This window comes from Labrus mixtus, chromosome 2 (assembly GCF_963584025.1).
Source record: "Labrus mixtus chromosome 2, fLabMix1.1, whole genome shotgun sequence".
NCBI lineage: Eukaryota > Metazoa > Chordata > Actinopteri > Labriformes > Labridae > Labrus > Labrus mixtus.
The window spans coordinates 8,639,097-8,662,336 of record NC_083613.1 but is presented as its reverse complement, the minus strand read 5'-3'; the positions used below and the strand labels follow the sequence as shown (position 1 = coordinate 8,662,336).

Here is a 23,240-nt window from a genome sequence, read left to right as displayed (position 1 = left end):
GGTTGGGGTAAGGAATGGGGGAGAACAAGAAAATATGAAAGACAGACATCAGATTAAGACTGCACGGTGAGGGAGAAGAAACTGATGGAGATGGGAGTCAGCAGAAAGTAAATCGAGGAAAACATAAGAGAGGCATAAAGATGCAGAGGACACACAGTTCATGTCTTGTTCTTACTGTTTTCATTCTCAGCTGGGTGCATGTTTTAGTAATAAGACCGTTATTAAAATATTCAGGCAGAGCTAGCTCGTCAGATATTGAAAAAATTGTGAACAGGATTAAATGGACAGACTCTAAGTACCGAAGACTTTATTTGTTACAATCGGTGATAATCCATACCATACTGATTCGTTGCAGTTTATTAAAGACATTTATAGTTAAAAAAAGAAAGAAAATATTAAAGCTACCCACAGAGTAAAGAGAAAAAAGGACTGTCCTTAAAGTACAGATAAAACAAAGCATTCTAAAATCAGGTTTTCTGTAACAGCTTTGCATTTTGCTCAGAAAGTTCGTATGGAACTCCATCTGATTGTCCTCACAGACCTGTAAAAAGATGAACAAAAACTGAAATTAAAAAAACAAAACAAAATATATTCCGCATAACCAGTTTAATTTATCTCCTTCCCTTCCAGTCAAATATGTACATCAATCAAATCTAATTTAAAAATTATTTGCTTACCTGCACACTGGCCACTCCGCACGGTAAAACCTTTACCACACTGAACGAAAAGAAAAAAGAATCACATCAATATACGAACAAAATAAATTATTGCTTTAAAGAAGAAGGACTTAGAATTACATATATGTGCTGATCATAGAATATAAATATGGACGACTCATCTCTATCTCCTCACTCAGAAAAGATGAAGCCAAAATACTACCGAACACTGAAAGTAACAGCGGACAGTAATCCTGATACTAAACCTGATACCCACAAACATAAGCATACATCGTTTTGAAGAAATGGAAAATCAACAAGCCGGTGACAAGACGGTCAAGTGACCCAAAGACTTCAATCCCCTTTCACTAACCGAAGCACACATTTAACCTTACAATAATACAGCAAATCATAACATTCCTCTGGCTCTCCTAGCATCAAACAACAAATTCACTTTTCAGACACGTCTTATCAACACTTGGACAATCAGCGTGATAAGAGCGTACTATAATGACAACTATAAAAAAAACTGTACTTGAATTTAAAGTTTCTTGTTTGATGAATTTGCCATCTGTTAACATGGAGGAGGCGGAGCTTATGACCTATACAGCAGCCAGTCAGCAGGGTGAATTTAAAATGTTTTGGCTTCACTTTTGTGGAGCTGTTATGTTGTCCATCTCTTTATACTGTCTTTCTTGCTGACTGGACAAAAAATGACAGTAAGAGAGAAAGTGGAGAGGCTGACTCATCAGAGAGACTGACCTGAATATTAACCGTGTTCATAATTCATGCTGTAGATCCGCTCTGCGTACCTGCGTGTCGTTGGCAAGCACGGCTGTTTCCCCTTCTTTGGGATAGGTGACTTCCACCACTGAGTTCATTTCACCAGGCTGCAGGGTCCGAGTGAAGGAGCTGCCATCTGGCCAGGAGACCTCCAGCACCGTGACCTGATCATTTCCTGAGAGTGATGGGAAGATATGTCAGTGATCATCACACATCAGGGAAAAGAACTCTCAAGAGTTTCATCATTTTCTGTTTGTGTAAGGACAAACCACAAGTTGATAATGACCATTATCATCATTAAAATGTGAAAGAAAGTTACCTAAACCAAAGTGGGCGACAGGCTCCATCTCACAAAGATACCCAGAGCCTCCGTCGATGATGCGAGTGTGAGCTCCGCTCTGACTGGTGAAGGCCGTGACCTTGGCTCCTCGGGCGAAAGCGCCAAACTGGGTGCGAGGGATGACCCGCAGCCAGTTGTTGGATGAGCCCTGATGAGGTTAGACATTTAAAGTTGAAGAACATTAAAAAAAAAACACCAGTGGGGAAAAGCAGCTCAGTGTTCAAATAAAATATAGTGATAACCTAAAATAAAATTATTTCTAAAAGTTCAATTTCTATCACTCAATCCTTCATTTCCTTTTTTGCTAACTTTTTATGGCAACATGTCACAACTTTCTGCTATACCATTAAGTTTTATTTTGGATTTACGCTTATGTGACAGTTCAAAGTTTATATTGCAAAGATATCTGATATAGTCTTTCTATATTATTCCAGCTGTTTCCGATATCTTCTTGCTTGTGGCACCTAAAAAAAGGTGTTTTTGAACGGGGCTCATCTGCATTTTAGAGTAGAATTAAATAAAGAAATCAGTATTTGTAAAGCACTAATTCATAAAAATTGATACCTCAAGACAGTATAAAAACCAACAGGTCTTTACCTTATTTACAAAGACCCAACATTATTTTGCTATGAGCCTAGAACTTGGCAACGTTTAGCAAAGTAACAATGGTAAACTTTCTAAAAACTGCCTACATAATCAGAAACCTGGAGCAGACCAGGACTCATGCTGAGCAGCCATCTGCCACAGCTGTGTTGGGCTTGGAAAGTGGGATAGAGGGAAAGGAAGAGACGGATAGAGACACAGAGCTTTGATATCAAGTTTGGATAGAAGCAGTAGAAGAAAAATGTAATTCAAATCTGGGTATTGTAGTTCTTTTCCCTCTCCTTTCCATTTTCATTTACCAACTCGTGAGACTACGGTTCATTTTATGACTCTTTGAGCCCAGAGGTTAGGAAATTGTTGGGACAGTGTTGCTTGTGTTCATCTGCATTGCATTGTGTTGTAGTCAAGACCACACTGACTGGGACCAAGACATACCTGACACCAGAGTGCTCCGAGACCAAGACAAGACCAAGACAAGACCAAGACATTTAGGGATTGAGACAGAGTCAAGAACAAGACAGGGCGAGACCGAGACAAGACCGTAACACGGAGAAGGTTACGGCCGTAACCAGGGATAAAAATTATATTATGAATGAAAAGAAGAAGTTTTTCATTCTTTTAGAAAGAGGAATTGTACTTCTAACCTCAGTAATGACTTGGAAAAATAGCCTGTCAGTGGTAGTCTGAGACCGAGACAAGACTGAGTACAAATGCTTTCGATTCTGAGACGAGACCTTCAAAAAGTGGTCTTGAGACCAATACCGATTTCAAGCACTGCAACTGAGAGTGTTGATCTCTCAACATAACATATAGTAGTTGAAATAAACTCCACTTCAATAAGCTACTACAGTACATGTCTGCTAAAGAAATAATTAACCTTATAATTTCACACGTGTGTTTATGTTTCAGTATCAGGGGACATTTGGCTGTAGAAGGGTACTATGAGGCTCCAACTACATTAAGTCAATTAATGTATTATAATACATTAGTACAATTACTTTAAATACGTCTTCCAACACAACAAACAAACAAACACATGCCTACAGACCTGCGTGACCTTAAAGACAGAGATTGGCTGCCTGGCGCTCTCTCCATGTGCCAGCAGCAGGTCCAGCTGTCCGTCCCCGTCCAAGTCTGTCACAGTGCCACCTGTCCAAAACAGGAAACAGCTTTCTCTTCTCACTGACATACATGAAAACTTCACTTTGGCATGACTTCTGAGTCTCTCAAATGTATCCACAGAGGTAGGTAGGTAAATAAAAAATGTAAGTTATGACATTATGTTGTTAAATGTCATATTTTCTGATTGAAGACTCAGCTGACCTGTTCCTCGTCCCTGAGGCTCTGCAGCGTCGCCCACATTAAGCACCTGAATCAAAGGGTCCGCATCTGCCCTCCTTGACACCCTGAAAACAAACACACCTGACAATAACTATGAGTACGCCTTTGGGTTTCTTAATAGTTTGATGCCTCTCATTGGACCTCAGATTCTCATAATAATTCCAATGTTAACCTGAACAGCCTGTTAGGGGAGAGGCCATTGTAGGCTATATTGTTGAAAAACACCTCCAGCTCCTTGTCGTTGTCAAAGTCAGCAGCGATGACCGTGCGTATGGGCGAGGGAGTAGCAAATTCTCTAGTGGCTATGTTCTGCAAAACAAAAGAAAGTTAAGTATTGCTTCATAAAACTGGGTGATTACTATCACCCACTTTCTGTGCCTCTTCTATCACGCCTTCTTTACCCGAAATTTAGAGTTGCTGCCCTGCAGGAAAAGTCTGTGTGGGCCGTTCCAGTTGCCGTAGACGATATCTGTCTTTCCATCGCCATTGAAGTCAGCCAGGGCCAAACCTCTGCCATGCTGGGTCGCATCATCCACTCCTGTCAGCAAATTTGTAACGACCCCTAGTTTAGCTAGTGCAGGAAAATCTGTTCACTTTCATCTTGACATGATGCCAACAGAGAGGAATGCTAGTATGTTTTTGTTTAGCTTATACAATGACGACCATGGTTACCATCTTAGTTCAGCATCCTATCATTGGCTCATGAGCACAAAACTAAAGGTACAGAAGTTAATTTTCTTGTTTCAGTGATAATGGGATTGATATATAGTAATTTAACGGAAATCCGTCTAATAACAGTTAGGGATGGAGATTTTCAGTAATGTATATATTTGAGTATTCTTATAACTTTATAAAAGAGTAATCGATTACTTGAAAACTATATTTTTTAACTTCCCAGTGGTCCAGTGTGGTGTGCCCTCATCAGTACTGGATGAATGTATACCAGCTCTGAATGAAATGAAAAATGATGGTATCATATGACTCCGTGGTGAGAGCTGTATATACGAGTGTGTAGCAACAAACACGTTGCAAATCAGCCCTCAATTCTGCTTCGCTTTCCTCATACATCTTTTCCCCATCAGTTCTCCTTCCGCAAAATGTAATGGGAGCAAATCTCCCATCACGATTTTCACAATTAGCAGCCAAATCTTAAAAGTTGGGTTGTTGTTCATCTGACAATACAACACTGCCATTACAGTTGCTACCACAGTGCTAGCAATGCTAGAAATACTGCTTTGAATTGAGAATAACTGGACAGAAAAGATGGAGATGGAACTTTGATTACCTTTATTCAAAGTTACCTTTGATGTGTATTTCTCACTATGACAGTTCCAGTTATATTCTCACCTGCTTGTTTGGCCATGTTGGTAAAAGTCCCATCTCCTTTATTCTTGAACAAGAAGTTGGGTCCGTTCTCGTTGTCACAGAACACATCAGACCTGGACTGGCTCAGAATCGGTCCCACAGTCACACCGCGTCCTCCTGCACAAAGACAAAACATGAGTCCACCTCATACAACAAGTATTGCAGACTTCACTTCCCCAACCTGACCTGTCAACATGTTGACCCCGGCCTCCGCAGCCACATCAGACAGAGCAATGACACCGTTGGTCACATCACTGGCGGCCTCGTCCATTTCCAAGAGGGTGTGGGCACCGACGCCACGTGAAGCGTAGTTTGCAACATAGATGGAGTAACGGCCAGTCCCCTGAAGAATAAAAACAATCAGGTGTGCGTAAACGAAATGGTGAATTATTGATAAAGAGGATAAGAAAGTGGCTTCACTTACCTTTCTGTCGACACATGCCACAGAGCGTCCTGCCATGCGTTTAGAGACGCCCCTACGTACATTTAGTTCATCACTCACAAGGTCTTCAAAGCGTCCGTTTCGGAACTTGAAGAGCTTGTCAAGATAAGTTGCCCGTCCTGCACATCAAAAGTCATTTATTAAGCAGAAAACTCATTTAGCTACCTGCTTGGGCTAAAAGGTTTCAGAAGAAAGAACCGTTCACCGGAATAGGCGTCATTTGTGTTGAGGAAGTAGATTTCTTCACGTCCATCTCCGTCCACATCACAAGCAGTGACTCCAATGGCCTGTCCTCCTGAGTCCCTCAGGGCGTGGTATGGGGAGTTGATGTCATCAACAGCAATGTTAAACAGCCTTTTCTGAGTGCGATCGTATTTCAACACGAGGTTTGGCCCATTGTACCTGCAGGGAGAGCATCACACAAGTCAGTTTTGCTCCTGAATTCTAACAAAAGGTGCTTTTTTTTAAAAGAAAACTTTAAAACTCACCCTGCAACGACCACCTCAAGATCACCGTCCCCATCCACGTCGGTGACAGCCATTCCATAGTTGAGTTGCATGGGATTGTGCAGATTGTCAGGAGGAAGCACCGTCTGTGTTACATCCTGAAACATGGGCTCGGAGTTCTGGGTGTTGGACCGATGCCACAGACCAGCAAGGAGGAGCAACAGACCTGAAGCCCACATCCCTGCAACCTGGTGCATCACAGAACAGGACTGGCTCATACATCTCAAGAAGTCTTATTGTTCAGTGTGGAATAACAAAACAGCAAAGCATCTCCCAGAGCAGCGTAGTGTAGAATAAGATAAAAGCTGCATTCAATAATAATGCAATAAATAGGAAATATAACATTTTCTAAATGCATTAGAATAAATAAGGTATCAATTCAAATACACACAAAAACAAGGATATACAGGTAATATACTTAGTAATCAATTCAGTATGATGATGATGCACTAACGTGTGAATGATGCAGAACAGATAATGCATCATGTTATTAACATGTAATCACTTGTATACTACGCATGAAAGGTTAAATAATTAGTGCATTTTACTTATTTAAAAGAGGACCTATATACATCCTATTTGAATATGATGGGTTAACCCAATGATGAATATTTAAAAATAATAAGTTCTGAGAAAGAAATTAAATAAATCAAAGTCACAAAAATATGAAAAGATTTACAAGAAAATCAAACAATGAGGGTTTCTAAAAAATACGTGAGAAGCATGATATAGCATGCACCTAAACATGAAGTCCTACTAAATCCTGCAGAGTCAATTTGAGAAAGCAATTCCAATATGCATGTCCAATAATATTATTTTTGCAAATACCGTAGTGTCACAAATAGTGCCCTTATTATTATTAAGACTTTATTCTTAATCACATCTTCGTACACACGGTTTTTCTTGTTTTATTTTTGTTAACAAGACATATCATTATCGTTTGCTTCACAAACACATCTCTGATTGTTCCTCGGCAGATAGGCATGCAGGAATTCTGCTCAAACTTACCTGACAGCTCTGTCTGTTTGAAGTTTGAAGAGATGTGAATGAATGAATGAATGAATGAATGTAAATGCCTCTTGATGTATTATTTGGCAAGAAAAGCATCTACCTTACACAACTTCTGCCTTTAAAATTTTATGAAACAGCTTGTGTAACGTGTTGAGGATTGACCAATCAGCGAAGAGCTATGGATCCCGCATGTGAAACGCGGAAGTCTGCTCTGTTTGTAGTCGCTGCTGAACAAATTAAATTTAGCGGAAAATACATTCAAGCGACCGTGTATAGTTATTTCATGCTGGGAAAGGACAATTGACCCACGAATAAAAATGGTATCCTGATAAAAAAAAACACTAATTTGATGTAAAAAAAAAATAACGTACTGTTGCCAAGAACGTTTCAACGCCGACGTCACACATAAACCCAACTTCCCACAATGCTTTGCGTCCCCCTACGGCTGCGGCTGCGTCATTTAAGCTACGGAAATCTGCCTCTGAACAACCAAACACGGGTAAGCTGAAAAACAACAATGGTAGCATCTTTAAGTCCGTTTCCAAATGAATTGAAATGAACAAAAATAATGCGCTGCAGTCTTGCATTACTTTCTTTTTCCTGAATTAACAAATGTTTATTTAACAAAACGGTTTAGCTTTATGGCTACAGTGGCGAGCTAACTGCAATGGAGACCTATCGGGATAAACCTTAATATTTACAGTCTGTGGGATAAACACGTTTCTGTCGTATTAATAAAAGATAATGCGTGGTGTTGGTGTTATTGAGGTTATTCACTGACTGAAATGAAAGTGGGATAATATTTAGAATGTCTCTCTGTCTCTCTCTCTCTCTCTCTCTCTCTCTCTCTCTCTCTCTCTTTTCTGTGGTCCAGATGTTATAACATCAGTTAATAATGGAGTTGGAACAGCCAAAAGAAGAGTGCGCTCCAGTCCTGTCAACATCCACACCTCCGTCTCAGTCAAAGAAGCCAAATCAGGCCCCGTATGTCCCCAAGAAAGGACCTCATGACTCCAAAGACAAAGCTCAAACTCAGGGAGAAGGCAAACCAAGACCCAGGCCCCGCTACACAGACAAGGCGAGGAAAAACGCCAGAAACAAGAAGGACAAAGCCGGAGCAGCGGGGGCATCTGTAGGAGGAGAAGGTGATGACTGCAAGCCTGCTGTTGGGGAGGAGCGGTTAGAAGATACAGATGTTCAGGTTAATGGGCAACCTGATTTAACCGGCGTGGAGGAAGATGGTGCATCACGACTGGAGGCAGCCTCCCTTGAGGAAGAAAAGGGAGAAGAGGAGAGTTGGGACACCTTGTTCAATGATGATGGAGACTGTCTGGATCCCCACCTGCTGGAAGAGGTGAGAGCTTGGCGGGTATCTTACATTCACACACACACACTCCTTTGCCTGTTTATACTACTGCTGCTGTCTTGTAAGAGTTTGTAATACAATAACGTTATAATAAAAGTTTAATGTGACATTCTTTTTTTTTTTTTTTTCTTATGTCACCTTTTTTTCTGCTCTCTGCACTTGCCATGTCCGTCATTCTCAGCTGGCTTTGGAGGAGGGAAATAAGAAGGAGTCACTCCAGGAGCCCAGGTTTGATTATTACAACATGGACCGGTATGGTGATGACGAGGAAGACATCGACCTCACAGAGGACGAACTTTCTCACATTGTGGAGATCTACGACTTCCCTACCGAGTTCAAGGCCGAGGACCTTCTCAAATTATTTCAGTGCTACCAGTATGTATAGTTCAAAGTACTGCTATCAGATTCAAAATGTACAACCAGAATACAGTCCCCATTCATTGATGTACCTCAGGGTTCTATCTCTGGACAACTGATAGATGAATATGGTTACCGGAGAGAGTCTGCTCTCAACAGTGGTGTTAATTGGCCAGATTCCCTTCTGTTGGTTGTAGTTCTACTTCTGTTGGTTATTCATCTCTTCCCATATCAACAGAATTGACAGGTTCATGTTTTTGGGAGCCGGTTTAGCTCAGGCGGTAGAGCAGGCGCTCCATATACAGAGGCTGTAGTCCTCGACACATCAGTCGCAGGTTAAAGTCACGGCTGCAACGTCTTAATTCAATGGTAAATGGACTTGACTTGTTAAGCGCTTTTCTAGTCTTCTGACTACTCAAAGTGCTATTAAACTGCACCTACACATTCACACACTGATGGGAGAAGCTGCTGTGTAAAGTGACCATCAGAAATAACTAATCCCATTCATACACATGCAGAAGCTGCAGATGAAGCAGCGGGAGCCACTTGGGGTTAATTGTCTTGTCCAAGGACATATCGGGCAGAAGCTGGGGATCGACCACCCGACCTTCCGGTTGAGAGACGACCGACTCTACCAACTAAGCCACAGCCGCCCCCTGTCTCTCTTTAGCAGTACTTTCTGATGAAAGCCACAACAAAAAGAGCAGTGTATAAGTTTTATCTTAACTAACTTTCTTAATTTGTTTTCTGTGTGTTTTCAGACAAAGAGGCTTTGACCTCCAGTGGGTTGATGACACTCATGCCCTGGGCCTCTTCTCAAGCCCCATAGCAGGTTAGTAAAAAGCTGTTTGTAGGATTCGGACGGGGATTTAGTCCGTGTTCAGGGGGGTCGATAGAATTACTTCCTTGTGCACTTATTGATTGATCACAAATCATCACTCCTCAAAGGAAATAAAAAAACAGCCAACACACCACCCCTCTATAGACGATCAGGTTAGTGTCCTGCGTATGGGAGGCGGTATTGTTTATCCTCCAGTAGGTCAATGCTTTTTCACCACTGCCAATGGGCACCTTAGTCCGCACTGCTAGCATGGCTGTGGCTTTAGAGTATGCACTGGATATATTTGAGAGGAGGACACAGGTTTGAATGTCTTTTAGATATCATCAACTGTTCTCTTAAAAAATCTCAATCTTATTGAGTAACACATTGATTTTTAAAAAATGTGATCTGTTCTATTTTCAGCTCGAGAGGCTTTGAGATCCAAAAATCCTCTGATGAAGCTGCGTCCACTTTCCAAATCCTCCGCTGCTACGAAGGCCAAAGCCCGAAGCTTCTCAGGTACAAATACAGCCGGGGTTTCTTGCCTCCTTTTTTTTGTTTTTGTTTATGTATCTAACACATTAAAAAAAGCTAATAGCATATCATATAGTTATTCTGATTTCCTCCCTCCCCCCAGACTACCTCCTGCCAGCCAAAGAGAGACCTCAGACGAGTGCAGCATTAGCTCGCAAGCTTGTGATTGGTGCACTGGGTGTGAAGAGCAATTTGTCGAAGGAGCAGCGTGATGCAGAGAAGAAGAAACTCCAAGATGCGAGGGGTAAACACAGAGATGTTATGTTAAGATTCTTATTATTTGAATGAAGTTCTGTATACCTACTTGTAGCTTGGATGTTTAAGAAGCAAACTTTTTTTTTTTAAGGTTTATTTTTGGGCTTTTCGTGCCTTTTTTGTAGTGATAGGACAGTGGATAGAGTCGGAAATCAGGGAAAGAGAGTGGAGGAAAGAAGCCACAGGTCAGATTCCATCCCGGGCCGCTCGTCTGGAGGATGGAGGCATAAAGCGCCCCAAGAAGCAAACTTTTGACACAAATCCTGAGTTTGCTAAAGGGGTTTGATGTTTTAGAAGGAGTGCCCCGGTCCCAGACAACCTTCACTGAATGAATTAATTTTAAACACTTGAAGCAGTTCTCATTTGACTGTCTTAACTTTTGCACCATAAGGCCTTCAACACAAGAGGGAGCTGTTTCTATGCTGAACTGAAGAAAATGGAAAGACTGGTTTCAAGTTGATGCAAAGAGAAGTGGCTCTGTGTCCACCACCATGCGGATCATAACGTCTATAATCAGTCCAGCAGCCATTTCCCTTCACGGATGGAACATAAGTATATAGGCACCGAAAACCACGAGTGGCTGTCCACTGAACAGCCTAGTCAGGAAGTCAGGGCCTTGAGTATAGAAAGACAAAAAAAACTCCTTTGTTCTCAGACTGGTCGCACTGCTGTGCTCTTTATTTAAGATCACAACAAGCTCAGAGAGTGAGCGAGCAGGCGTGCATCTTGTTCTGAACATAGTGTCCTCGGTATGGATGCCACGTATGGTTTTATCTAGACCATTCACAGCCGTCTGTCTGACAAATCAGAGAGCAACAAATCACTTCTGTGAAGTTAAGAAGCTTCACTGATTGACTTATCAAACTGTTTGCTTCTGTGATTTTATCTTCCAGATCAAAAGCGCCTTGCAGCTAGGCAGAAAGAAGATGCTTGGGAGGGGAAGTGACCGGACAGAAAACTACCCCCCCCCCCCCCCCCCCCCCGCCTGTGATTTTTTTTTTTTTTTTTTTTTTTTAAGTCCTTGATTCAGCAAAGTGACGACCTCTCTCTCTGTGTCCTCTCCTGATCTGTTTTTCTCAACTGGCCACTCCTTTCGAAAAACCTCCACACTTCCCAGAAATAGATTCCCACAAGTTTCCCTTCTTTCTGCAACAACTATAGTTGAACTTCTCATCGTTCACTGTCCACTTGCCTGCAGAGGTACACCAGATATCAGGTTCATGAGATAAGAGTGTGCTACTATAATACCCTCCTGTATGCTCATATTTTGTCCATGCAGGGACTGTGTCCTCAGGGCCATCGCTAACACCACATCACCTCTTCTTCTTCCTAATGTCCTAACAAGTCTGTAGGGAAGCAGTGAGTTATTCATTGTAAAGGGTCAAACGTTCTTTATTATCGAACTGTTGTCATCCTTATTTGTCCTTCAAGATTTTTATTATTCCTTTTTAAAATAATGGCGCAAACAAATGTACCTGTTTATGTGGGGGTGGAAAGGCTTTCTTTTGAAGTTATATTAAATCAAGTAAGAACACACCATATATCCTTTTACTCTACATGGAGACAACTATACCTGAACAGAAGGGGAGGGGGTGCCATTACATTTGAACTCCATCTTTTAAATTTGGTAGTTTGTGGTCTTAAAGTGGATGCTAAGTGACAGAAATAATTTCTTGAATAATGTTGAAAACATGAAGTAATAGAGATCAAGGCACTGGTTAAACTCAGAGGTGTTTTTTCCTGGCATTAATTATCTGTTGGACACATTCTACAGCACTGTGTTCATCACAGGTCATTCACATGCAACATTTCAAACATTAATATAGCTGTACTCAAATACATCTTAGTAAATATATATCATTAGGTAATGACTGAGTGAAGTTAAACTCCCTCCTGGCTGCTTGTTCTGAGCTCTGTGTTCACACTGACTGGACGACACTTCCTTCAGCTTGTTAATGTTTCACTCAGAGGCTCAACCATGTTTCATGTTTTTATTTTTTGCATGTTATCGTCTTTCTGTCTAACCGTTAACCCTGCCACCACGTGGGGGAAGAGAGATAGCCCCGCCCACTCAGGGTTGCTGTTTTTTTCTTTCTTTTAGAGGCGTGATAGCAGAGCATAGGCACACGGCTCTTTTCAGAGTGCTATCTCCCAACAGCGCCGTAGCCAAGCTCCCACGTCATGATGTCTTTGTACATTCAGAATGACTCCACAAAGGCTAAATATTGTCGCCCTGGTCTGTGAATTCACACTGCGTTACGGCGTTGTGGAAGCGTGGCATGTAGAGAAACAGCGGGAGCACATACTGTATGCGCACTCTCGGACACATGCTCACATACACAACGCTGTTTCTTCCCGGCCGGCACTGGCGATGCTGTCTCGCCACTGTTACTACCTCTAATGGCTGTACAGAGGTGGGATCACCGTCCCTCCGTTACGCCTCTGTGACATTCATATTGAGAGAGAGAGAGATGATGAATTTGATTTTTTTGTGTCGATCCCTGTGAACAAAGCTAGACGAGTCCCCCTACATGCTAAGAAATACTCTCAAGAAAATCCTCCTGCTTTCTTTTAATGGTCAAACACAGCACTCACTGTGAATCTTGAAATTAAAAAAAGCTGTGTCTGTAGCGTGCAGTTATTTCACTTAGCTAACACTTGACGGGGAGAGCGGTAGAGCATGTTTAAAACTGATATATAGAAAGCCATTTATCTCATATGCTTGTAGGTTGTATAGAGGCATCAGTATTGTCTCGTAACATGCCAAAAACTCCTCACAGGAGCTTTAAGGTGAAAAAATAACGGTGGTTAACTTCAGTGTTTTGTTTTTCTCTTTTCTTGTAATGTTGAAGTCTTTTCCTTTAGAGTATCAATGTTTATATGAATAAACTCAACGTTGAACTTTAAACTCTGCCTCCTGATTCAGACTCAGCTTCTCAACATTTAGCTTCCTGAAGCACACGGCCGAGCTCTGGAGACGTTTGTGACAGCTGGATGCAGCTGCCTCCTCTGAGGCTTCACCCGGCCGACCACAGACCATGTGGCACTGCGTCTCCCTCACCTCCTCAGCCAATAATTAAGTCTTATTCTTGGAGACATTGGAGCGCACTGCAAATTTGTCATTTTGCTTTACTGCAAATTATTGAACGTTTTATCAATGTCAAGCCAAAAAAAATCGGTTTACTGAAGAGTCCCAGCTGTAAGGGGATATGTAAACACACTAGTACAGATTGCTGGGTATGTTAGTGTTTCAAAAGATGATCATTCATAATGTAATGATAGTGTCCGTGTGAAACTTAACTATACTTCTTCTATCCAGATATATGCACTCCATCACTGCCGAAGCTAAACCTGTTTGTACAAGTGTTCCGATCATTGGCTGAGGAGGACTGAGACGCAGTGCCACGTGGCTCATTAAAGTGCTGCAGCCTCAGAGGACACACTCTTTTCTTTTTTTCATCAGTAGTGGTTCATCTCTCAATGAACCTCTGCGAGTGATATCCAAACATCCAACAAGATGTTTTTGTACAGAAGAAGTGATTTGTGCTGCCCAAACCTCGGCCATGCTTAAACATCAAAGTTGATGAAAATAAATTTGACCTTTAGGCAGCACATAAAGCAAGAACATGTCGACAAAAACACATAAATATGGGGGCAGCAGTACTAGAAAATGCTGCTGTTACATTATGCTGTAATTAATGTGAACCAGGAAGTATAATGAATGAAATGAAGGATAAATAGGTGTTCAAGTAGTAGGTGGAGGTTGTTTCTGTATTAAATGGACAATGATGATCTCGTGAAACAGACTGTGGATCATCTTAGATTTATTCAGCCGTGGTCAGACAACACAGAAACACAACACACATGGCTGACAAAGTTCAGACCATCACTGACCCATGCTGACTAAGATCTCACAATCGCTGGCAATCATTGACAAACATTGGCAAAGTGGCAAAGTCTTCATCTTCACAGTGTTGCTTATATTCTGCTAGAAGATATAGCCCACAACTTCCTGGCTGCTTCATTACATCTCTAAAAGGCTTGACTCGTAAATATCAGACATATACATTTCTTCAGTCTCAGAGTCACATTTCCTTTTCAGCTCACAACAGACACTTCAATCCAAATATAGCTCTGCTGCTATGAGGTCTCTTACACATATGTATTACAGCTTCAAAAACCTAAAAGAAGAATTACTCTTAGATGGTTCACACAATTTTATCAAGATGAATGAATTCATGAAAATACTTACTAACATCAAGAAAAATAAATATTCTTATCTTGTTGTGTATTTACTTGCTAAATAAATGTCCACAGACTCATGCTTTAATTCATCCTACTTGCTGATGTGTGATCACCAAAAACTACTTTGAGGACAAAAAGAGACACAGAATCAAATGCATAGATTTGTCATCTGAAATACCGATATCTTATTTTGCAGAGTAGTGGTTATGTGTTTCAACAGTTTCCATATATTCCTGTTACCATGGTTACGTTTTGAATAGTTAAAGCCAGGTCTCCGCTGGACAGTGCACAAGGGACCTCACATAGAATACTCTTACATGACTATCAATGTGCACTAAAACTAAATGTGGACACATGTTCGCTGTGAGCCTGCTAGATCAGCGGAGGACCTCCCTGCGCTCTGTTGTTCTTCCAGCTGAACGACACATACAGCTGTTGCTGTGCTTTACCAACATCGTGTGAGATCTGAGCCCTGCCTATAATCTCATGCTTTACTGTGGCTTCACAAGGAGGTAATGCACCACAAAGCAGCCCGCTGGGTACCTCGCACACAATTGTAAGATTAACTACAAAAACACAAACCACTACTGAGAACATCGTCATATGTGTTAACTCTGCCGTAGACCTGCTGAAGTTATCTTATCCCACCACAATTAAGGACTCTGGGGGTGTATGGGTGTTATGTTTCCAAGCACCAATCGCTTTCACAAAACACACCTTACATCACACTTCCTTTTGAAACATTCAAACATTGGTTCTAATTACACAGATTTATAATAACGAGAGCAAGTGGAGTGTCATTAGCAATATTGTTATAATTAATTTCATTTGTCGGAGAATAAACATAGAAGATTAAGGTATTTTTTCCCCTCTACAGTTCTTGCCTGCAGCATATCAGGGTTGTGAGATTTGTCCAGATTGTACTTCTAACAAATAATACATTGAATTCATGACCAATGAAACCACAAGATTTAAATATTAAAGGGGACATATCATGAAAAATCCACTTTCACAGTGTTTTTGAACATATATTTGGGTAACCATGAGTGTCTACTGATCCGCAAAATGGGAAATAAACCCATCCAGTCCTTGTTTGTGGTCTGCATAAGTCTTACTACACAGAGAAAAGTGCTCAGTTTCAAATTTGCTCCCCCTGTGATGTCACAGTGGGATTCTGGTAAAAAAAAAAAATACCCTCCCCTGATATCTCCAACCATGGACTCCAACCCCATCCTAGAACAAAACTTTTGTGCAGGTCTGCCATTTCGAGTCTTGCTACAGAGGATTGATGTCTACCAGGAACACTCAGTGGGGCTCATTGCATTTAAAGAGACACACACACCAAAACGGAGCGTTCTGAGAGAGCTGGTTTATACAGGGTCACAAACCTCCTCTGGTGGTTGATTCATGTTATATTTTGACCAAAGCACAGCACAGATGTTTCAGTTAGACCACAGGGGACTGTTTGAAAAGGTGGAAAAGGGCTATAATATGTCCTCTTTAATGGACGAAGCCTGAGTGAAGTCACCCATATGTTAATGCAGGGGGCTCTGGAGGCTCATCAGCACCACCACCTGTCAATCAGGTCAGCCTCGTGCCTAACTGTGGATAATACTTATCGTTCTTAAAATCAAATCTGATGTGTTATGAAAAGATTCACCCCAACAATAACTAATCAGACCAATACTGTATTTTGTAGCATGCTGTAAGCATGTTAATTTCTGCTGTAAAAACTGGCTTTTTTGTCATACACACCTGACACGCATTGGCTTCATTTTTGAGCATCGAAGGTTGCCGCTTTAATTAAACACTGTCTGTCATGCCAGCTTTATACGTTAACATTGGATCTTAATTGCTCTTTTCCAACTCGTGCTAATGTTACAAATAGAACAGCCTTTTAGTTAAATTGCACTTCAGCAGCTAGCATGACTCTTCTGCTCAGATCTTTTGGTGAATTGTTAAATTATAGTAAGCAACCGCTAACCACAACAACAAGCTAATGTTGCGCTTTAGCTAGATATGAAATTGTACTTAGTAGCATGACTCTTTTCATGCTAACATAGAATTGACTTTTGGCCAAATTGAGAAAGTTTAAGCAACGGGCATGATTCCTCTCGTCGCATTCTAACGTTACAATATAATTTAATTTTTTTTTAGCATCTAGCATTATTCAAATAGGCTGCAGATAGTTTTATGTCCTAATTTTCCATAACTTAGCTCGTCTTGGCATAGCGGCTGTCAGGTTCATTTTATAGATTATATATATTGATTTATTTTGAATTCTGCTTCCCTTTCTTAGTGAATCCTTTAATCGTTCACAGCTCAGGGACAGATGACTTAGTCCCAGTCTCAATTTAAAGGTTTTCAGATCTTTTTAAAATCTGCTAAAGGGGAAATTGGAGTAAATATGCTGTTTTGGTGGGATAATCAAACAAGCATTATTTCTGGTGTTAGTGTCAGTGTTAAAGGTCCCATATTATGCTTTTTCTGGTTTTATATGCCCTTTAGTGTGTTTTCCAAGTGTCCTGTGCATGTTTAGGCACATCTATGTGCAAAAATTCAAAGTCCGCGGACACGCGGCTTCTCCTACGTCCTCCTGTTAGCTGTAGCATTAGCCGCATGTAACGCTCGGTTCTAGCCCCCCTCGAAAAAAATTTGTCAATGCGACGTCATTGTCAGTGTGAGATCACTGATCTAAGCCCATTGGCTCGTTGTGGCAAGCCCTGCAGCTCATGTTGAAATTTCCGAGACGCGTGCTGAGCAACTGACCAATAACGACAGAGCGGATCGGCAGACCAATCAGAGCAGACTTGGCCCACGTGGGGTCTAACAGTGTGGGCTCAACAGAGCGTAGCTGACGGACTCAGAGCGTAGAGGGAGCAAGGAGGAGCAGTACATGAAAACAGACACTTTTTTCTGACTTTAGCTATTGTGAACGTACAAAAGTAGGAACATAGATTAAATATACGAACCCCAAAAAGGGCATAATATGGGCTCTTTAACGTGTCATGTTACTGTTTTTTCTTTGTCAGTTTCATTTGGGAATCTTTTTTTACATGTTAACAGATTCCTCAAATCTTCTAGAGTGACTTAAATATTAAACTTGACCTGCGTCTGCATTAGCTCTGTAGTTAAATAACCATGCCTCAAATAACCATCCAGTGTGTCAATCTGATCTTTATTCTTTCATTACCATTACCAAGTATTGTTAAAGGCGTGATAATGTACAACCAGATCTCATCTGATGTCACTGATGGTAAACAGGTTAAGAACAAACAGGTGAAAATATTTCTCATGATAAAAGTGACAATACAAAACAAAGCCACACAGGCACAAGTTTCCACTCAAAAGTACATTTAAATTCTGCATAAATTAGACCTAAAGCACAATATTCCAGAGAGGTAATATAAAACTGTACATGACAATACATTTGCAATACATTACAATATTTATTCAAATAAAGCAAAATAGCACCATGAAATAAAAACAAAAATCATCATTCAAAACCAAAACCGCACAGTTGTAACAGTAAATACTGCATTTGTAATGAGAACATCAAAAGCACAGGAAGCTTGTACAGAGATGGTCCAATATATCAAATGGACAACAGCTAGGTGAAACACTGTAAAAGTAAAGGATGTTTTGCTCTCATGTGCCTTCACGTCATTACTTTCTAAATTCTAGTTTGGTATTGATCAAGGTAAATAAACTTGTAACACATTTTTCAAATTGTAAACTACTCTATGGTCTATCATGGTGACATGATGCTTGTGATGGCCAACTCTGCTTTGTTTTTTTCCAAACATTTTACCTCTCTTCATCCTTCTGTTATTTCTTTGACTTTCAAACAGGAACAGGTGTTGTTGATAGTAAGTCCCTCCCAAACCATCCCAGTCTCCCACCCTCACGACCCTCAAGTTACTGGCATGTCAATACCCTGACATGTTGAGGTGGGGTGAGGAATTGTTCAGTTGTTCTGTCTTTAAATCTACGTTTTCCTTTATTCACAGGAAGTTGTTGGAGATCTGGCGTTGGTGGTCAAATAAGTCCTCCGCCTCTGCACTGTAAGCATCACCTAACGCAAACAGGCAAAGAGAGAAATTGGATTATAAAGCAAAACAACTGGGAAGGACTGAGATGGATAGAGGATTTGATAAACTGCAAAAGTATTCACACTTTACCTGCATGGCATCCAAACATGTAGACTCGTGCTCCATCATACTTGCAGCGACAACGCATCACGTTGTTCTGGAAGTCAGACTCAGCCATGTCTAAGGAAGGATTGACTTCCACCTGTAAAAGAAAATAAAACTAGGGATAAGGTTCTGCAAAATTAAACACAGTCATCCCCCTCAGCTGTTTGTGTAATGACCCAACAGGTTCAGGCTTTATCTTCCTAGGTTGCTCACTAGGCTTTTGTCATTGTTATAATCATTCAGGGTGCCACGACACACACATTAAGGCTCCAATGAGCAACTTTGGTTTTTGTTGATTTTGGTGACCGATGTGGAAGAAGCGTTGCGTCTTCTCTCTTAGCTGATCATGTCCAGTATACAGCCCCGTAACGAAACCTTTTGGATTTAACTAAATGACTTAGTCTAACATAAAAGTTACATTGAGGGGTGCCAGTAACCCAGTGGTTAGTGCGCGCCCCATGTATGGAGGACACAGTCCAAGCGGACAGCCTGGGTTCGAATCTGACCATGTGGCTCTTTCCCCGCATGTCATTACCCATTTCTGACTGTATATCCTCTGTCCTATCTCTAAATAAACCTTTAAAAAAATACATTTCAATATTTATCTCCTCAATGAATTAACCACATGGTTAATCACAGTCACTATTTTACAAAGGCTATAAAAAATGAGTTTAATCCCAGACTAAAACTGCCCATTATTTGTGTCCTTTTGCCTCAAATAAAATCCAAGTTAACATAGCACCAAGGCAGAAAAGAAGGGGAAACTTGTAGCCTGGATATGGTCAAAGAAGACAAGTAGCACCCCCAGCTTCCCCTATCAAACGACATGCCCTCTAGAGTGTGTCTATTAGTTTATGGAGTATATAAATGACATGTTAAAGTTTAAAGGCCTTTGTTGTTTGCCCGAGAAGTAGATTTCTGTCCAAGTCTAGACCAGTAACACAGCATGGAGTGATTTTTAATAAAATACGGGAACATGTGAGAAAGTGACAACTAACTTCAGACTGTTTGGAAACAGCTGTTTTTCCACGTGACGAACCAAGAGGCCACAGGATTATTGTTCTCTTCCTCTCTATAAGGCTCATAATATATAAAATGGGGGGTTAGCATAGGATGATGTCACTTTCCACCGTTATCTCAATGCAGGAATTAAAAAAAGGACGAGAGAGGCAGATGATAGTTTTGGGTTTGGCTTTAAGTTGAGGCCTATGATTAGGTCGTAGCCATGGTTGGTTGCCATGGTTTGTTGTTTTCCACCCTGTCTGCCAGCCTGCCCTATATATAAGAAAAGCACACAAATGAATTTTCCTGACGCACACTTCAAACAGATAACTTGACCACATATTCAACAAAGCGACCCAGTTTCAGTTTTTAACGTACAGTATACATTTTGTGGTTCCAATTACATTTACAGGCGACGATTTTAGATGAAAAATATTCAAAAAATATTATTCTTTAATTACATTTCAGCCCAAGTTTGGTGTCAAGAAGTTCATGTATTTTTAACGATTGCATGTTGAAAGCAGACGTTGATTTCAGCGAATCCTTTATAGTCGTGGTGTAAAACATTATATTAACTTGGTGGTAGCTTAAAAGCTCTTGTAATAATGTGAAACAAAGGGCCCACGGCCTCTTTTACAGAACAATGAAAGGTCGTCACCATCCTGTAAAAAACCGAGAGGTTGTTCAGCTGATTTTCTAAATGACGAAGCAATCAGGAGCAATCACGCTGAGGTGGACGTGACTCATCGGCTTAAATGTATGCTCCTAAAAATGGCTGCCACCCTGTGATTCTCGGTGAAGAGAAACACCCAGCTACTTGAAAGATGAGCGATCCGTGCCCTCCCTCCCTCCATCTCTCACTTCTTACACAAATTTATGAGCAACTGAACTACTGCTGAACCACAGTCATGACCACAAAGTGCTGATGGGTCACATTGTCATGGCAACAGTGCATCTCAGCTTTATGACATATATTTGGTTTTACTGTATCTCTCAAGACGTGGCTCGTCACAGTCTAACCACTCCCTCATGTAGTTTACGTACCGTCTACAAACATACACGTGCAACCCAAAGTGAAACATCTTGATTTCATGTAAACACTCAGATTGCAAATGCAATCACTCTGCTTTGCAGGGAAAAATAGAACAAATGATACAGAAGGATGACATATGAGTAGGTCACCACAGCAGATTGGATGTCTAGAAACCGGCGAGCCATGTGATGCCCAACCGACAAACATAAAACTAGCCTGGTACAAGTGTAATATGCTGACGGGCACGTTCCACTGCCAATAAGCCTGTACTTTCAGGAAGGGTGGACTAATAGCAGGTCTACTTTCTATATAAAACCAGACTAAATTCGCTTTCCTTAAATACGCACACACCCTTAAAACTGCCTACATGCTGTACACCTGAAACAGCCAAGAGCTATTTACTGAAATTACAGTCTTTTATCTCAGCTTTTATCTCTCGTGCGCCTTCAGATGTTGAAACACTAAACCATGTGTTTGCTTGTTTTCTTTTTCTTTTAGCTTCCATTCCTCCACTGAGAGGTTGTGAAAGCTTCTGAAGTTATGCTAGTTCACCTTGCAAAGGGAATTGTGGACCTTTTTTTCCTCTGCATTTTCATTGACTAACCATTTCACAATTATCTCCATCGACTGCTTTGCAGACTTTATTACAGAATAATGGAAGCAGATAAGTGTCAGAGTAAGTGGTAGATTACTGTTAAAGATGTGTACTTGTAATTAAAAAAAATAGGCTTCTAACCTGGAAGATGTATTCACCAGGACGAATGTCTGTAATGTCGATCCACTGGCAGTCAATATCGTGGCGGTAGGTGTCCCAGCAGCCAATAGAGATTCCCTGTTGTCCCATGTTGTAGCAGGCATACTGTTTATGGATACCTGAAAGAAAAAAAGAAGATGGAAACAAATGAGAGGACCTATAAAGGGAGAAGACTACTGTATAATGTGTAAATTTTCCTCGCTGTCAGTCTGTGGATTTTAATTTATACCGACAGCCTGAAATTATAACAAAATGATTTAAAAAACAAATCTTTTTTTAGAGCTTTCAAATGAATAGAAAGGATCTCTGCTGCATAAAGATGTCTGTGTTTTGTAAAGCCAAGATCAATTTAGGTCCAACCTCTAATCTTACAGCCTGCCACTGACTTTGAATGCTCATTATGGGATTTGCGCTTTGCACTTGATGTAGCCTCCTGCTTGTCACGATTTCTGCTCTGGCTTCCACATCCCCCCCTGCCTAAGAGTAGATTTATGCAACCCTGCTCTGTGATTTCTCTTACCATCAGGGCAGTAGGTGTCCTCCAGACAGAAGCTGGCTTTGTGTCCTTCAGCCACCTTGGTCCCATTGAGGGTCAGCAGATCATAGTGGGTGAAAACCTCAATGCTGTGGTAGTGCCTGAGGATTGGACCAGACTTGTAAGATTAATGCATAAAGGCAAAATGTGGAAAGTTGACAATGAAACAGATGAAGTGATCCATTTAATTTGTAATGTTCCTTTAAAATTCTGACTAACATCGTCCTAGGAAAAAACATAAACCTCAATTTTTTTACATTTGATTTTGATGAATACAGCTGCAAGAAATCTGGTCACTTTTTGGAGGAGGTGTCAAATAGACAAGGACATAAATCATAACAGCACAAGTGTGCAGATAGATATAAGTTTGGTGTCTCACTTCTCTCATTACGAAAACGTTCCCAGAAGAGACTCTACCAAAAAGCTAAAAGTCAAACCATGTGTTTTCTGGTTGCTGAGGTAGTGATTGGGTTGTGGCTGACAGAGACACCAGGCTGGTCTTCTCGTTTGGGACACAGAACCACAACCGCTGATAAGAAGCCAGACTGCGCTGAGTGCAGTCATGGTTTGTGACTGTAACAACTGGGTCCCAGAGAGAAGGATGTTTATTGTAAACAATCATTTTGAAGGATAAAAGATTGCGTTTTTATTACGTTAAATGACAGACTTTTGGTTATTTATAGCCCAGATCTTAAAAATATCACGTGCATTTTCTGCATCCAGTGACTCTATTGCCAAATTTTAAATTCCCATTCATTTTCTTCTGCAGGCATTTTGTTTCAAGACAGCTGGTGGCAACTAAATCCTCTAAAATGCTTCTTTTTCTTGTCTAACCTCTAATGATGCCCGCTGCTGTGCCCAGGAGGAGGTCATACAGCTTTTCTTTTTCAGCCAAACCCTGCAGCGACTTAAATCACTACATCTTCTGCATCTGGCTGAGAGCTTCAAATGAGCAGCTGTTGGTTCAAATAAAAAACTTGAAAGCTCCTCTTCGTGACACAGCTGCCTAGTAAATGTCTTACCTGTGACACTGGTGCCACGTCCAACTTTCTCTGGTTGCACGGGGTCTGAAGTCGGCACGTCCCATGTTCATGAT

At 41.0% G+C, this 23,240-nt stretch overlaps 3 protein-coding genes across 4 annotated transcripts in view; 1 reads left to right on the top strand and 2 right to left on the bottom strand.

Annotated features, from left to right (window-relative positions):
- Positions 1-290: 290 nt before the first annotated feature.
- crtac1a (cartilage acidic protein 1a) lies at positions 291-7,207 on the bottom strand. Of its 2 annotated transcripts, none has more exons than XR_009674837.1 (14): positions 7,045-7,207; positions 6,019-6,224; positions 5,736-5,932; positions 5,513-5,649; positions 5,275-5,431; positions 5,071-5,205; positions 4,125-4,261; positions 3,896-4,032; positions 3,706-3,788; positions 3,431-3,531; positions 1,759-1,927; positions 1,419-1,614; positions 678-717; positions 291-541 (listed from the first exon to the last, which is right to left on the bottom strand). XR_009674837.1 is itself a non-coding variant. In XM_061049710.1 (14 exons), the coding sequence occupies exons 1-14, from the start codon at positions 7,141-7,143 to the stop codon at positions 534-536; spliced, it is 1,752 nt and encodes a 583-aa protein (XP_060905693.1). In that variant the 5' UTR covers positions 7,144-7,207; the 3' UTR covers positions 291-533. The 2 variants fall into 2 exon arrangements, 1 of the variants encoding a protein (XP_060905693.1); XM_061049710.1 differs by having other exon boundaries at positions 1,469-1,614.
- Positions 7,208-7,398: 191 nt separating this feature from the next.
- r3hcc1l (R3H domain and coiled-coil containing 1-like) lies at positions 7,399-13,287 on the top strand. Its single transcript, XM_061049769.1, has 7 exons — positions 7,399-7,546; positions 7,922-8,401; positions 8,595-8,788; positions 9,532-9,602; positions 10,014-10,109; positions 10,228-10,368; positions 11,273-13,287. Exons 2-7 carry the CDS (start codon positions 7,943-7,945, stop codon positions 11,323-11,325), a joined length of 1,014 nt encoding a protein of 337 aa, XP_060905752.1. The 5' UTR covers positions 7,399-7,546; positions 7,922-7,942; the 3' UTR covers positions 11,326-13,287.
- Positions 13,288-17,783: 4,496 nt separating this feature from the next.
- LOC132983406 (lysyl oxidase homolog 4-like) overlaps positions 17,784-23,240 on the bottom strand; it is a 21,748-nt gene continuing 16,291 nt past the window's right edge. The window contains exons 11-15 of the mRNA XM_061049696.1: positions 23,167-23,240; positions 22,130-22,245; positions 21,592-21,728; positions 18,806-18,917; positions 17,784-18,699 (exon numbers count right to left, since the gene is read on the bottom strand). The exon at positions 23,167-23,240 is cut by the window's right edge and continues 170 nt beyond it. Of these exons, the coding sequence (XP_060905679.1) occupies positions 18,629-18,699; positions 18,806-18,917; positions 21,592-21,728; positions 22,130-22,245; positions 23,167-23,240 (510 nt within the window). The 3' untranslated portion in view covers positions 17,784-18,628. The remainder of the gene's footprint in view (positions 18,700-18,805; positions 18,918-21,591; positions 21,729-22,129; positions 22,246-23,166) is intronic.

Excerpts from the sequence above, each read along its gene's own strand:
- r3hcc1l (XM_061049769.1), top strand. The coding sequence starts at position 7,943 with ATGGAGTTGGAACAGCCAAAAGAAGAGTGCGCTCCAGTCCTGTCAACA. Across the intron at positions 9,603-10,013 it reads CTTCTCAAGCCCCATAGCAG|CTCGAGAGGCTTTGAGATCC; the intron begins GTTAGTAAAAAG and ends TTCTATTTTCAG. Across the intron at positions 10,369-11,272 it reads GAAACTCCAAGATGCGAGGG|ATCAAAAGCGCCTTGCAGCT; the intron begins GTAAACACAGAG and ends TTTATCTTCCAG.
- crtac1a (XM_061049710.1), bottom strand. The coding sequence starts at position 7,143 with ATGCTTTTCTTGCCAAATAATACATCAAGAGGCATTTACATTCATTCA. Across the intron at positions 6,225-7,044 it reads CAAACAGACAGAGCTGTCAG|GTTGCAGGGATGTGGGCTTC; the intron begins GTAAGTTTGAGC and ends GTGATGCACCAG. Across the intron at positions 5,432-5,512 it reads TGGCATGTGTCGACAGAAAG|GGGACTGGCCGTTACTCCAT; the intron begins GTAAGTGAAGCC and ends TTTATTCTTCAG.